The sequence below is a fragment of the Sturnus vulgaris genome, chromosome 1 (genome assembly GCF_052056855.1).
Source record: "Sturnus vulgaris isolate bStuVul1 chromosome 1, bStuVul1.hap1, whole genome shotgun sequence".
In the NCBI taxonomy this organism is placed as follows: Eukaryota; Metazoa; Chordata; class Aves; order Passeriformes; family Sturnidae; genus Sturnus; species Sturnus vulgaris.
In genome coordinates, this window is record NC_142243.1 from 122,873,666 (window position 1) to 122,888,919 (window position 15,254).

At 37.4% G+C, this 15,254-nt stretch overlaps 1 protein-coding gene across 1 annotated transcript in view; it reads left to right on the forward strand.

The window, feature by feature from the left end:
• Positions 1-15,254, forward strand: part of PREX2 (phosphatidylinositol-3,4,5-trisphosphate dependent Rac exchange factor 2) — a 169,533-nt gene that overhangs the window by 36,561 nt on the left and 117,718 nt on the right. The window contains exons 2-6 of the mRNA XM_014873008.2: positions 6,905-6,976; positions 7,049-7,171; positions 9,045-9,149; positions 11,924-12,025; positions 13,740-13,901. Coding sequence (XP_014728494.1) covers positions 6,905-6,976; positions 7,049-7,171; positions 9,045-9,149; positions 11,924-12,025; positions 13,740-13,901 — 564 coding nt within the window. The remainder of the gene's footprint in view (positions 1-6,904; positions 6,977-7,048; positions 7,172-9,044; positions 9,150-11,923; positions 12,026-13,739; positions 13,902-15,254) is intronic.

The following is a 15,254-nucleotide window of genomic DNA, read 5'->3' on the forward strand; positions in this document are numbered from 1 at the left end:
TCTAGAAGTTTTCTGTATGTGGCATCAGATCACAGCAGCATGTGTGAGCCAGCCAGACATCCAGCCTCTGGTTTGGTTAAATGTGGAAGATCTCAACTGCAAGTGTGTGAATACCTCCATCGTTACTCATCAACCATACTTCAGCCAGAGCATAGCTAGTGCTCAGAAGAACAGCTTCCTAAAATAAGGACACTTAGATATCCTGATTTCAGTGACCGGATTCTTGGCATATGGGAAGAAAAGGAATAGATGTCTTCTGAACTGGGCCAGGAAAAGGTTGTACTAAATCTTTTTGAGAATGGATTCAGTGCAAGGAAGAGGGTGGAGACATCGGACATCCTGCCTGGCTGTGTGGAACTGGACTTTAACTATAAATCTCTTACTTTCATCTGCAATGGAGCTGAAAGGAAGGAAGGGATCAAAAGTGAAAGCTCAGGTGATTTTAGAGATGGGGAACATGAGTTTAGGGGGCACTTCCTCGTCAAAGGGGGGAAGTGACTATAAAAGTCTCACAGTGCATGAAAGAAAGAACAAGATGTCCAGTATAATGTTGAAAAACATTCAGTGACTGCAAAATGCAGTAAAGGTGATTGAGCTGCAGAAGAGGATGAGGAAAGGGTTTTTTGCTCTACTCTTAGAAGTCTTCTGATGTGATAGAGAAAAAAATATACATGATGGAGAATGGTTCGAGATTATCCCAAAATGTGTCATCATATTAATCACGTATGAGAAGATTATGAAGATACATATTTTTTTTCAAAGCAGTAATTTCTATATACGTGTGTGTACTTATGAGTTCATGTTTACTTTAAGGAAAGAAGTCAGGGATGCTCTTTCAGACAGAGTGATGCCCCTTAGAATGGAGAAATGGATTGTTTGGTAGGTTGTGAAAAGGAATTCTCTCTAGAATGGAAAACATTGCAGATGTTATCCATCTATTCCCTCTGTACTTACAGGCATTGGAATATGAAGCTGGCTTTGAAAGTAGCTCTAGGTACAGCAGGGAGAAAGAATTTATCTGACCTTGGCTGATGCTCTGGCTGCTGGTTGTGATTCATCCAGTCCTGCAGGCAAGATGGGAGAAACAGGTGGTGCCTCAGCTGGTGAATCACTGGAGAGAGAAGAAGAGTCTTTTGTTCTGTAGCAGAAGCCAGCCTGAGCAGCGAGTGCCACTGCTGCTGGCACAGGTTAATGGGAAGAGGAGGGTCAGAACACAGTGTTTGCCACAGCTGCTACTGCTGCTGGAGTCTTCTCTATTGATTTTTGTGTTTTTCCTCCTTGTAGCAAAATCAAACAAAAGTGCTTCAACAAAACTGGCTTGGTGTTCTTCTGGGACTTGGAATCTGATGTGCATTAATTATAGTGTGCAAAACTTCTGTGCTAAATACTACCTCGGTGCCTGTGAACGGAATTAGCCACAACAGGCTAGTCAGCTATGATAGGGAGCAGTTTTCTTCCCAAGTATAGATCTTCATGTTCTCTCTAGGATCATTTGGAATATTGTGAAAAGACCAAAATAGTTTCCACCATCCAGATGCTGACAGTTAGACTAAGAATGTAAAGAGAGAACACAGAAACTGCAAATATTTAATATTTATATTTCTAAGTTTATGAAGATGAAGCTATTATCATAGACATAACAAGATTGTATAAAAATATAAACATTTCCTTGTAGTGGGTCCCTTTATAGGATTTTGTCTTTGACACTGTGCAAAATAAAATTGTATTGAATTTTAATGTTCATAGCAGCTAGTTAGCTTTATTCAGAAGGCTTTATGATAGGTTGGGCACGTCACTTGAACTAGTTTTCCTAAGGTGAAAATGTGCAGGAAATTACCTTATTAAAAATACATATGTATTTTGCAGTCCACCTTGGTTTTGTTTATGACAGTGTAGATTTAAGGGTAGAAACATATTAAAAGGATTCTGAGGGGAAAAATAACTAACTATTTAAATTTTTTTTTTTTTAAATAAAACCCAATATTTATTTATTGGCTTAATCCTAAGGATTATTACTTAGTAGGATTATTACTTTCAGAAAGACAATTACATATTTTTTGTGATCCGGGAGCTCTGACATAATTTCTGGACTTGTTATCTGTAAAGAAGGCGAAAACTCTTTGTGCCCTGGGAGTCTTCTGCAGGCAGACTTCTTTGTTTTCCCTGATTTCATTCCAGATGTCAGAGAAGTCATTTGTGCTGTTGGCAGCTACTTGTGCTATCTGTAGCAGTGGTAGGTTTTTGTTTAGTTTTTTTTTTTTTTCAACAACACATAGAGCAACCATCAAGAAAAAAACCCCATCAAACAACAAACAATGCAACTCTTATTTTGATAAGACCAGAAGTCAAAATCCCCATAACAGGAACTCAGTGTGTCTTCTTTGTAAGAAAATGCTGCTTCACAAAATGGCAGCTGATCAGCAGACAGGCAAAAACATTAGTGTTTATTTCTCATAATGAACAAATTCTTCTATAATTCTTTGAATTTGCATTGTCACTGTTTTATGGTTTAATTTTCATGCCCATTGCTTCCTGTATTGTTATTGCAATGTCAGGCAAAGGGTAAAAGAATTAGAACAGAGAATAGTACAAAAAGTATGTAACAGTTCTTGGGTAGTATGAACAAAGTGTGTAATTAGCTTCATTGCTGTTATTAGCATAGGATCATCTCCAAATGATTCTTTACCACATTTCTCAAAGGTAGAGGTGAACTACTCTTCTCTATACCACCATGTTACAGGGACCCTGAGTCACAGCTGAAAATAAAGGCATTTTTATGTTCTCAATAGGACCTGAATGGAGTCAGGGATCTTTAGCACTAAACTGTTGTCTTATGTATTTCATATGTAGTTGCTCCTCTATTCCAAAGGACTTAGCTGGAACCCCGGGTTTCGGTCTGTGAGTTTGTCAGACTTGCAAAGATCATAAAATTTCTTACTGTGTGACTCTCCATTTTTAGAATTTTATCAGCATTTTGGGGCATTTCTTCTCCAAAGCAGATATGCACTGATTATGCAGATGCCATTTTGTGTTAATGAAGTTTCCAGAAGGATGCTTTAGAAAGTTTGGGTTTGTAATGTGAATGCCAGGGTTTGTTGAGGCAGGAGTTGTGGCATTCTGAGCAACTCAAGAATATTCCTAGAGTGACAGAGTTTTCCATAAACAGTTCTGAAAACTGACAAACAAAACTGGGTGTTGTTTTTTTAATGTGGGTAACAAACATCTTCCTTTATATTTGCTTTTCATCTGGTCTTTGAAATGTGGACTGCTCTTTATGGTACCCAGCCAAGTTGCTGCTCTGAAATGTGTGGAGATCTCTTAAAAGAGAAATCATCAATAGTCCAGCTGGCAGGGAGTGCCAGGAATTGCTGTTTACTGTGCTGCAGGGTTGAATTCCTATACTATAGCAAGGTGGATAGAATGCTGGTGGCACAAGGTGAAAATCTAGAGAATTGCATTCTGTTTTTACCATATGTCTTTGCTGTTATTTGAGAAAATTAAGAACTGTAAGGAAGCTAAGGGAAACTCTGGAATTCACTTGAAAAGCTTTGAGACAGTTGAGGATCCTTGTCTGGGTGACATTGCTCTGGGACCCTGGAGTGCACAGAGATATTTGTTATTCTGTGTTTGATGTACACTTCTACACTATTGTAGATGAATATTGAAGTAACCTCAGCAAGATGCAATGTATACCCCAGTAAACACAGATGAGTCATGATTTACTGACATGTGTGTTTGATGAAATTATATTGAGCTAGAACGGATTTTTCCCTTTGGTGATTTTTGTTGTTTTTTTGGTTTTTTGTATGCATGGGAATCATGTACATCAGTTGATTCCTACAGCTATTTGGTCAGTCCAGGAGCAGGATCCGTTCTATTGTTTCCTTGCAATTTGTAATTATTTTGCCACTTCATGAGTGGTATTCAGTAATGAGTGTGGACTTGGAGTCTCATACTTAAAATAATGGTAGAAGTTTTAGAAGGAACTCAATGCTATTTCAGAAGAGTTCCTGACTTCTTGGTTTGTTTTCTTTTTTCTTTTTTGTTTTTATGTGTCTATTTCTTTAGTGAATTATAAATTGGCTGAGATGTCCATACTACTTTTATATTTTTACAGGTGTGTTTTTTCTATGGTTAATTAGAGTTTATGCAGTATGTTTTCAAAAGCTTTTATAATTTTTTCCCATTAACTGAAGAGCTGACAGCTCCTGAGTAGTTTCTGTCTATCCTTATATGTTCTCCTTTTAAAGTCTAATTTCTGTGCTGGGGTCCTCCTTACAATTGTCTGCAAATTACCTGCTTTTTCTCTGTCTACTAATTTTTGCAGAAATGCCCATGATTGTCCTTGATTGATGCTTAAATAATTCTGGAGATTTTTTGAGTAGTCAGTTCTCTCTGAGACATGTGTGTTTTATAAGTTCAGAGACATTAGTCTTTTCATAGTTGCAGTGCTGGATTGAGGTTATTTTACACTGTAAAAAAAAGCAATTACTTCTCCATCCTCCTGCCTGATGATGGCTGCCCATTCTCCCTAGCAAAGTACTAATGCAGAGGTGTTATGTGTGTGGAGTCTATGGTGTCTCTGTGTTCCAGGAAGGGAGTTGATAAGGGGATTTATGTCCTGGAAACCTGGGTTTCATCAATGCTTTGCATTATTCACTCCACAATCAGTGTAGTCCACCAGGGATCAGCCTTGGATGTAGACATATCCATCCCTGCCTGTACTCCCCTGAATTAACACTACTCTTCTAGAAAATGTGAAATTATTCCAATTATTTTGCAATATGTGCAGTTTGTAGAACTTCATGTAAGTGCTTGAAAATTACAAATGGTCACGTGCATTGATTTTTGAGACACAGCATAATAATATTTTTCAGGAAGCCAATCTGCAGTGATAGAAGAAGGGAGTGCTGAGCAACCTGGTCTAGTGGAAGAGCAGAATGAGTACAGCAAAATATTACAGGGGCTTACAAGAAGTTGCAGGAAGGGACTGAAGTTGTCCCAGGCCTCCCTACCTTAATTAGTGATTTATATCTGGGTTCTGCAAAAGTTTGGATCTTCCTTGATTTATTTTCTGATAACCTCTGCAGATGTGATGTCTGGGACAGTGCTGCTTGGACAACTGTTTATTGCAGCTGATATATTCTCTTCTTGACCTCATGACTCCCATCTAGTGTCTTGAATCACTTGGGATCAACTAAAGCCTCAGCTCTCAGTTCCTTCTTAGTTTCACCATCAGCCAACTTAATGCTCACCTTCCTTCACAGTTACAGGAAATGAAGGTCTTTTGAGATAACATAAGTGGAGATGAGCAGTGTGTTTGTCTATGGGGAAATAATGTGAACAGGGAGAAGTTACAGACAGTAAAAATAGATGTGAATTTCAGATGTAGTTCTTATAATTATTTTTTCCTCTTCGATTCTAAAGCATATTTAATGGTGTTGCATGGTTTAGTGAAAACTTCCAAAATTTAACTAAGTCATGCAGGCTTTCACTCTTTGTGGGATTGGTTGTACAGATAACGCATGCAGCAAGTTTGCCATAACCTCTGGGGATATTCTTAGCAAGGAATGATGTAGAGGGCTGTCATCCACCATCAGTTAACTGCGGCAAATGAGTTAATGGCATTTTTTTAGCACCAGTAAAACATTTAAAAGAAAGCACAAACAGTCAGGAAAGAGACGGGTTTAATGAAGTAGAAAATCTACATCGTTGTAGAGGATGATAGGAAACATACAGTGTGCTGGCAGTATTCCAAACTTAATTCACTTTATGTCCTGGATAACTAGATTTGACTCTTCAGTAATAAAAATGTGTAGTGCCAGTTACATAGTCCTCTTCAGCAGAGAAAGGAGCATTGCTTGGGAATGAAAATGCTTAAGACCCAGCAGAGGGCAAAAAGGGTTACTGTGACTGCTATCTTTCCACACAGTTATTTATTGCCTCTTTTATGAAATTTGTACTACTTCAGAATTTAGATGAGCTCATGTACAGTGTACAATGCACAGTGACTCGGAGCTGAATGGTTATGAAAGACGTGACATTTGTGCACTTGTGGTGCCAGGTTTTAATGACTGAAGAAAATGCATGTCTGTGTGAAGAATTATCAACGTACGATTTTAGTCTGCAGTGTGTAGACATTTTTTTAATCTACCAATATCTTTGTAATGAAGTTAATTAATTAAAAATTGCTTCTGTTCTTTGTACTTGAGGTATTTATTTCTTTAGGAATTACTTACTGTACACATCTTCTTTTTGTGCACAGTTCTTGAATGTAAAATAAAAGAAAACTTACAACTTTGCTGTTTCATTGGTGGTATTACTAACTTCTCATTTGATCCCTGGGGATTAGGTTCTTGGGGAGGGAAGAAGGAAGAGTTTTCATTAAGCAAAACCAGGTGCATCTGACTGTTGTTTAAGCCAATTTACTTTACAATAAATTTGATTATTAATACGTCTGAAATCTAACTTTTGGTTGCTATGGTAAAAGTTACATGACATAATAGTATCTCCTGATCAGTTTAATTTTGAAATTAGCAGCTTATTTCAGCTTGTCTTCTGCTCAATTTCTAAAGCAATAGAGTGAGATTTTGAAAATTAATACATTTTCCTCTTGCTTGATTATAGTATGAGTACAGGATGGAAGTGATACTTCAGAGAATGTTCAGTTTCTCAGATTCATTAATATTTTACTCTTTTTAACACTATGTAGATAGGTTTTTCTATCATGTTAGAATAACAGGACTACTAAATCATTTATAAATAAAGAGCTTGTTTTAGATTATGAATAATATTCTGATGTGGCTCTATTTCTAGTTTGGGAAACAAATTAAAGCATAACATGCCAGAAGTTGTTGAAGTCTTCCTGAAATAACTTTTTCCTTATTTGTCTTGTTTCATGCAGGCATTTCTTCATCGAATGATCCAATGTGCAGCAGCCAAAGTGGATAAAAATGTCACAGAAGAAACAGTTAAGGTTAGTCTCTTAATTACATTGTTCTTGTTTTGTATCTGATGTTTCACTTATGTATGTTTTATTCTTTTGCAGATGTTGTTTTCAAATATTGAAGATATTCTTGCAGTTCACAAAAACTTCCTGTCCCTTGTGGAGGATTGTTTACAGCCAGAACCTAATGCACAGCATGAAGTTGGAACCTGCTTTCTGAATTATGTATGCTATCTTTTATTTCAGCCTTTTTTCCATGTCTTTCTTTTATTTTTTGCTTTTATTAATTATTGTCACGATGATAAGTGTACATAGTCGAAGCCTAAATATGACTTGATTCTGTAATGAAGAGTACTTTGAAGTTCATCTCTTGGTTACTTCCATATCCAAAAAAAAAAAGAAAAAGTGATAGGAGGACAATGAAGAAAGAACATATTAAATGACAAACTTCTATTGTTTTATCATTTTTATATTCACCAGATCAGCTCAGGCAAACTGAGCCCCACGACTTGGGCAAAGCTGTTCCTATGTGTTAGATGGAGGTATAAGGTTGCATGCAACAACAAGAGTAGTACTTATCTTTTTATTCCCCCTTAGTGCTATGCAAAAATGTGAGTATTGAGTAAAGAATTGTATATACTGGATGAAGTGCCTCCATGGTTCTGGATTGTGAAGATATTTTATTTCCAACAACTGCAGTACCTCCACAAGTGTGTTTGTATCCTGTAGTAATTGGTTTCTAGGAGTATTATTTTTCCTGTTGGAGCAAAACAAGGGTGTTACTGTTATAGAGCTTTGCAAAATGAGGACAAATTAGTTTGCTTCCAGTTGTAGACCTAACACAAAGTCCAGGTTTCGTTGTTATCTCTGGTTAGAGTGCCATTTGTTTGCTAAGTCTTTTATTATTCATTGTGACAGAAGAAACCTATTAATGGTTAGTGGAAACAGTTTACAAATTGTATAACATCAGTTTTTAACTGTTCTGAAAAATGTATCATATTTGAAAACAAGTGTTTGCAGACAAATTGGATAATAATGTCAGCAAATTAGCCACTCATCTTGCATTTTCTTCATGTATGTTTTTATCCTGTGTATTTGTGGTAGTTCAAGCTCTGAAATATTTCAGCTAAACGTTATGAATTTCAACAAAGACAAATGTAAGGTCTTGCACCTGGGAAAACATAATCCAGGAGTGCAGCACAGGCTGGGATCTACCTAGGTGGGGATCAGCTCTGTGGAAAAGGTCATCAGTGTCCTGGTGGACCACCATGTCAATATGAGTGAACAGTGTGTTGCTGTGACAAAAAAAATAAAGCCAAGAGCAAGCTGGGCTGCAACAGCAAGGGCATCACCAGCAGAGATAAAGAAATCATTACCATTTTCTGCTCAGTGCTTGTTAGGCCACAGCTGGAATTCTGTGTTCAGTTGTGGTCCATGCTATACAAGAGATGTGGACAGGGTTAACCAGAGTCTGGACAGGTTTAAGAGAAGAGCCACAAGACTGATCATGGGAATTGTGCCATGTGGTTGCCTGAGAGAACTGGGTTTAGACTGGAGAAAAGAAGGCTAAAATGAGACTTTATCACTATATTCCAGTTTTTAAGGTTGGCTGCAAAGATGGATTTTACAGAATCACATGAGTAATAGGAGGGTTAATGGGTACAATTTCCTCCTGGGGAAATTCCAGTTGGACATCAGAGAAAAATTTTTCACGATGAGAACAAACAGCCATTGGAATAATCTCCCTAGGAAAGTGATGGATTCATCAACACTGGATACATTAAGGATTCCACTGGACAGGGTTCTGGGCCATCTTGTCTAGACCACGCTTTTGCCAAGAAAGGTTTGACCAGATGGTCCTTGAGGTCCTTTTCAACCTTGTTTTCTATGAATCTATGTTTGAAATTCCCAAGTGGTGCTCCCAGACTGTTCATAATTTGAGTCTAGACCTCAAATAATAAATGTATGAAGAAGAGCTGACTTTCTAGAATGAAGACTATATTAGCTATCAGCATTGCAAAGTGTTCATCCATATTTTATTAATTAAAAAAAAATCAAAATGACAAGTGAAAAACAATGTCTCTTTTTGTTTCTGCAGAAAGAGAAATTCCGTATCTATGATGAATACTGTAGCAACCACGAGAAGGCACAGAAAGTTCTTCTTGACCTGAACAAAATAAGAACAGTGAGGACGTTTCTTTTGGTAAATAAACCTTGAACTGGTGTTCTAGCTTCATATTTTTTGATGGGCCAGTGAATTGTTAACACTGTCACCTCCACCGTGTAACAAGTACAAGCACACCTGCAAGTATTTAGCAGAGAGTTTTAGCTGGGGGTGGTGTTTACAGAGGAAGGAGATGCTTAAATCATATTTCAACTGCTGTGCTTGGATCTGTGGATAATACAGCATTAGGCAGTGTGCCTTGAACATGCTGGCCAGGAGACAAGGGTGTGAATCTCCAGAAAGGACAAAGAATAGGATAAAATAGATGAGGAGGGATAGCAAAAGGAATTACAGAAAGGAGCTGAAGGACTCAGCAGAGCTTCTGAAGGGGAGATCCACGTTCTGGTACTGCAGCCAGTGCTGTTGCAGACAGAAAAATCTTTTGTTATGGGTCATGTAGTAGCCATTCTAATCTTAGACACTGACTTAATCTAAGGTTGAAAGAAACAGCTTCACAAGTAGTCTTTTACTTTAAAGACAAGTAAGGAAGGGTTTGAAAATGTTAAGTGTGATAGTCCTTATGGTTTTCCCAGCAAAACAAATTTCCATGTAAATATTAAATATTTGCTAATAGTTGACTTTAGTTGTTAAAAGAAAGATTCAGTGTGGAATGATTTTTGTGTTTCCTCCATAGTGTCCTGTGGTTAAAAGGTCAGCTTTAAAATGTGTGGCTTACTGTATTGGAACTTAAATACCTGAGGAAGTGTCCATGGATATGCTATCAAAATTTGGAGTGATCACATTTGATCGTTGTGTTTTGAGACTGAAGAGCAAATGACCCTATCAGCAAAACATCACAGATGTGTTGAGAGAAAAAGAAAAATTCTACCAATGCTGACAGTATCACAATTCTTATTTAATTTTATTAATCATTTCCAGCATGCAGTGGGGTTTCACTGCTGCTGTTGACAGAGTTCTTGGTGAAGTCCTGCTGCAGCTCACTAATGCTTTGAAAATTACCAGAACAGACTCCCCAGCTGCACTTACTTACAGCCAAGTTAATGAGCAGTGTGGGGATTTCCTTATTGTGGGAGATACTGTGTGACATGAGGCACCATCTGCCTTTTTACTAAGAATCTCTTATACAGAAATGGTCATTCACAGTTAAAAACTGCTTCAAGGTTGTCCTACTTTTCTGTGGTGGTTGACACAGTATCCTTCACCTTGTCCCAGATTGAGGAGCTTCATACACGTGGTCCTTGTATTGAGAACAGCACGATCAGACTCAAGAAGAAAGGGTGAATTCTGACTACAGAGGCAAAAAGCAAAATATTCTGGAGAAAGATTGCAAAGAGCTTGTTTTGTGACAAAGGAAACCAAGCCTGCCATTGTGACAGTTCGTGATTTGTCAGTGTTATGTGCTCTGGGGCACATGCAGAAGGCTTTCTCATCTGCTTTAGGTTCCTCATAGATTTTGGGGCATGTCTGTATGATTAAGTGGCAGCAGTCTAACCTAGAGAACAAAATATCTATATGATTTAAAAGCACAGTCAAAGCCTTCTGGGCACACCAAAGGGTTCAGGTCATTAGAGTTGTGGTTATCTATAAATAACTGGGAGCTGAAACCAGAACTTTTGAGCCTTTGAGTATAGAGGCAGTTGTTATAATAACTGTAGTCTGCACTGCCATTATCTCACTTGGTCTTTATCAGTAAAGCTTTTGTGTTGGCAGGTTAGGTGAGATCCTTTAGGATAAGGCAGAAGCTGGTTAAGCATGAGTACAAAGCAGAGACGTAAGGGTGGGTGTGGAGACCCCCATAGCAGCACTGGTTATAGGGTATGTGTGGCCACCCAGTTGTGCAGCCTCTGTTCCATCCACGATGTGTCTGCATCCAGATCTGGGGTCTGTGTCAACATCTCATCTGGCTCGCTTAAACTGCTTTTCTTTAGTGTCCTCAGTTTAGACATCTTGTTCTTTGAAGCTGAGATTATCTCATACCTTTGCATCACAATGCCTTCTGATCTCTCCATAAAATAATTGTCATCATTCCTTCAGGTCTTCATGTATTTACACTTCAATTCCCACAATTCCAAATATTTGCTGTCATGTCCTTTGCGTGTTTTCTTATCCTCAAAAGCCCTTATTCATTTGTCTCTCTCAGCTGCTTTTATTGGGTACTTCCACCCAATGTTTAATTTACTCTCTGCTTCCATAATCAGATGTCTTGTTGAAACTTTTTAATAGCCTTTTACCCATGACTTAATGATATTTTATTCCTTGCACATTAAATTTAAATATATAAGCATGAAAACGGAACTTTTTTTTTGAGGTGTATATTAGGATGGCCATGTTCAAACATTCAAACCATCTTTGATACTAAGTGCAAACACTTTTTAGAAACAACAACAGCTATAGTGGTCACCGTGTAATATTTTTATTTTTGTTTGTTGAAGTCTGAAAGCATATTTTGAGCATTTTATTTACTGTCTTTTAGTTTCAAACTTTAAGAAATTTAAGTCCTTCTCTTCCTCAGAGTGGATGGAGAAGGTACTTAGATGACAGGACTGCATTCTGCCTTTGTGACTTCCTTGTCATGGGTGGTAGCCTGTGCATGTGTTCAAGCCTGTACTTTTAACAGTCTTGCAAACCTCACTTCTTGTATTTATATATATATATATATATATATATATATATATATTTACATGGTTTGTGTATACTTTAGCCAAACATCGCTGTGTACCTATGCCTTTGTCTTTATTTCTGATAATTTTCTTGGGATTTTTCAATAATTTGTGAACCTGTTCCCACTCCAGAATTGCATGCTCCTTGGAGGACGCAAGAACACAGATGTACCCCTGGAGGGATATCTAGTGACACCAATACAGAGAATATGCAAGTATCCCCTTCTTTTGAAGGTACTTACGAGATTTTTATTAAGGACTTTATACTTCCTATATAAAACTGGTTGCTAAGCATGTTTCTGAACTCCAGGAACAATCTTCCTTCCCAGTGAATTATCTCTTTATTAAGATATTGGACCCAGCCTTGCTCTCATTAAAGCTGGTGGCAAATCTTCTGACATCAGTATTAAAAGAACTGAGGAGCTTGGCTGGATCGAGATGATTAGCTCTGTTCTGCTTGTAGTTGTAAGGTTGCCTCTCCATTGTTGGACAGAAGTGAGCCATTTGGGAGAGTTTAATGAGTCTGAGCTGGTTTTAATCATGCTCTTGCTTAAAATGCTTGGGATAGCAGAGTTTGTTGGTGATATACTTTGATTATGCTAATTTACCATCAAAAAAACAAAAATGAAAAATATTAATAGATTTTTTTCCACAAGAAAAACTGTGGGTAACAGTAAGGTGCTATAAATGTTTTTATGTACAATTGTATGTTTATTTTTACCATATTGTGACAACTTGAATCAATGAAATAACCTTAATGTGATGATAAACGTTAGTTATTCAAACCTCTGAATTTATAATATATCATGTTAGGAAATAAAATACCAAATCGTTGCTTAACAAATTAAGATCTTGTATAGCTTATTGTTCCAAACTCTGGGAGGAAAACCAGAGCAGATTCTACTCTAAAAGCTACCTGAAAAATCTTTATTGGGCAGTATTTTACACAATGCACGTGTGAGTTTTGATCTGCAAGATTGCCAATTGTGAGGTATATGACTTAAAAAGAAATCTAAAAAGAAACAGGTTAGAATTAAAGTTTTTAAAACAAATTAAAAATATAATCATTACAATGAGGTGTGAGTCATCCGAGATAGCTGTGGCTTTACAATTCCCTTCGTCTATTTTGGAGTTATTTTTCTATTCTATTTTTGAAAGGCATACAGATAAAACAGGGAAAAATGACTAACGAATTACTCTAGAGCAATGAAACGAATGTATTACGAAAATTTAAATGCAGGGTGTGGTGGCAGAAGGGTTGGGGCTTTGCTGAAGGCTGTTCTCAGTCAGCCCAGCTGTAAATAGGTAGTTGATAGTTTGAGATGGAAAATCTCAAACAAATGCTGGTGGCTCCACTTTTGTTTATCAGCAGGGCTGTCATACTGTCTGAAATCAGTGAGTCACCTAAGCTATTGTTCAGTCCTTTGCTGCACTGCATGAGGTTAAACAATAGTGTGGAGCTAAAGGAATGCGTTTTCTGCCCTGAGTTGCAGGAAAGGCAGGTGTTAATTTTGACATGAATGATCTGCTGGGTTTTTTTTAAGCAGAATTGTTATCTTTGCTCTTGAACAGTTGTATCCTGCAGAATATAAAAAACAAACCCAAACCCCAAAGCTCAACATGAAGAAACATTGTTGGAGGAGAAAGTAGCAAAAAGAAGAAACATTTTTGGAGGATGAAGAAATGCAAACTTCTTCCTAAATCATGATGATTATTTATTGTTAGTAATTAGTTACTCTTGAGTTTTAGTGTCTTACTCGGGCACAATTTTAGAAGGATTACTATTTTTCTGCTTAGTAAAAGAGAAGACTGTCTACTTTCTTTTTGTATGCTGGTTTGGTTTAAGTTTCCTGTAATGGACCTTTAGACATCAAAGACTGGCTTCTTTTTTTATTTTCTTTTTATTTTTTTTTTTCCTTTTTTTCCCGCTTTTTCTATGTCTAAATAGGAATTACTGAAGCGGACTCCAAGAAAGCACAGTGACTATGCAGCTCTAATGGAAGCTCTCCAGGCCATGAAAGCTGTCTGTTCCAACATAAATGAGGCCAAGAGACAAATGGAAAAATTAGAATTTTTGGAAGAATGGCAGTCTCATGTTGAAGGATGGGAGGTATTATCATTAATGTCATAAGATTTGTTGCTTTCTATGTTGAGGAGGGAATAACAGTTTTCAGCCAGTACGTGTTGCGCTGTTTTTGTGATCCTGAGGTTCTGTCAAGTCCACAGTTCTGTGAAATCACAGCTTTTGAGATCTACTCTGCAAATTAAGTTGTCCATGACTGAGCAATGCTGTCTGAAATAGCAGACTTTAAGGAAGGATAGTTATTTAGCATTTGTCTTAACAGGTATCTGTGCACACAGACACATCTATAAATCCTAATTTAAATGCTGATTTTATTTTACTGCTGTCTCTGATGGGCCAGCAGCACTTTGGTTGAAAAAACGTTTGTATATTGTTTATTATTTGTTAAGCATTGAGTCTATAAGTTTTTGTCAGCTTGTTGGTAGTCTCTTAATATTGACTGAGCGAAACTAATTTAACCATATTCAGTGGAATCTGTTCGAGATTTGTAGGGATTTTTAATGTTTTGCAGATGGAAGAACTTTAGTGCTCCAAGTTTTGTGAAGTAACCATAGATCTCGTTCTGAGTTAGAATTTTATGTAGTAACCAGAAGAGTCACCCTTTCCCCAAGAAAACAACGAGATCAAGTAGTTGTAGCACCAAAATCTTCCTTCTGAATTATTCTGAGCACTATAATTAGTTCATATGGGAAAACAGGTGCAGATAAGAGTTTATCTTTAAGTTGCCTTGGGTGTTTTGTATTGACATGCACTGGGGTGGAAGGCAAATACAAGTGAAGTTTCAATGAAAGAAATATAAAGCAAACGATGTAACTATATTCAAAACTGACTTTAGAAAACAAAAAGACAGGATTTTTAAGAGGCAGATTTCAACATGGAAGTAGTTCTTTGCTTTTTTGAATACTTTGCTTGAATATGCTACTTCTCTTCCTGAGAAAGCTGCTCAAGAACTAGAGGAAAAGGTTTTATCTCTTTAAGGTTTGTGGAAGGCTTGCAGACTGGGAGATGTAGCAAGAAAAATGTATTTGTTGCATGTTAGTCCGGTACTGAAGGATCTCAGTCTATATAGTGGGAAATTTCCTTTGCATGCTGGGGAAATACAGGGTTAGGGATGTGGATGGGACACAGATGGGAGACTGAAACAAAGCAAGCCTCGAGGCAGACCTGTCTGAACTTTAACTGAGAGAGTTCCCCACAAAGTGTGACAAATAATAGTAAGAACATTGACTAGAATAGTCAACTTTTACGTAGGTATTTGTAGTAATAAGTAAAAAAGCAGAAATAAATAGTTTCTACGTGGCCCTATTCCCTCCCTGCACCTCCTGATTTTACTGTACCTGCTGTGTCTTGAACTTTGCTGTGCCCAAGGATGTGTTCTGG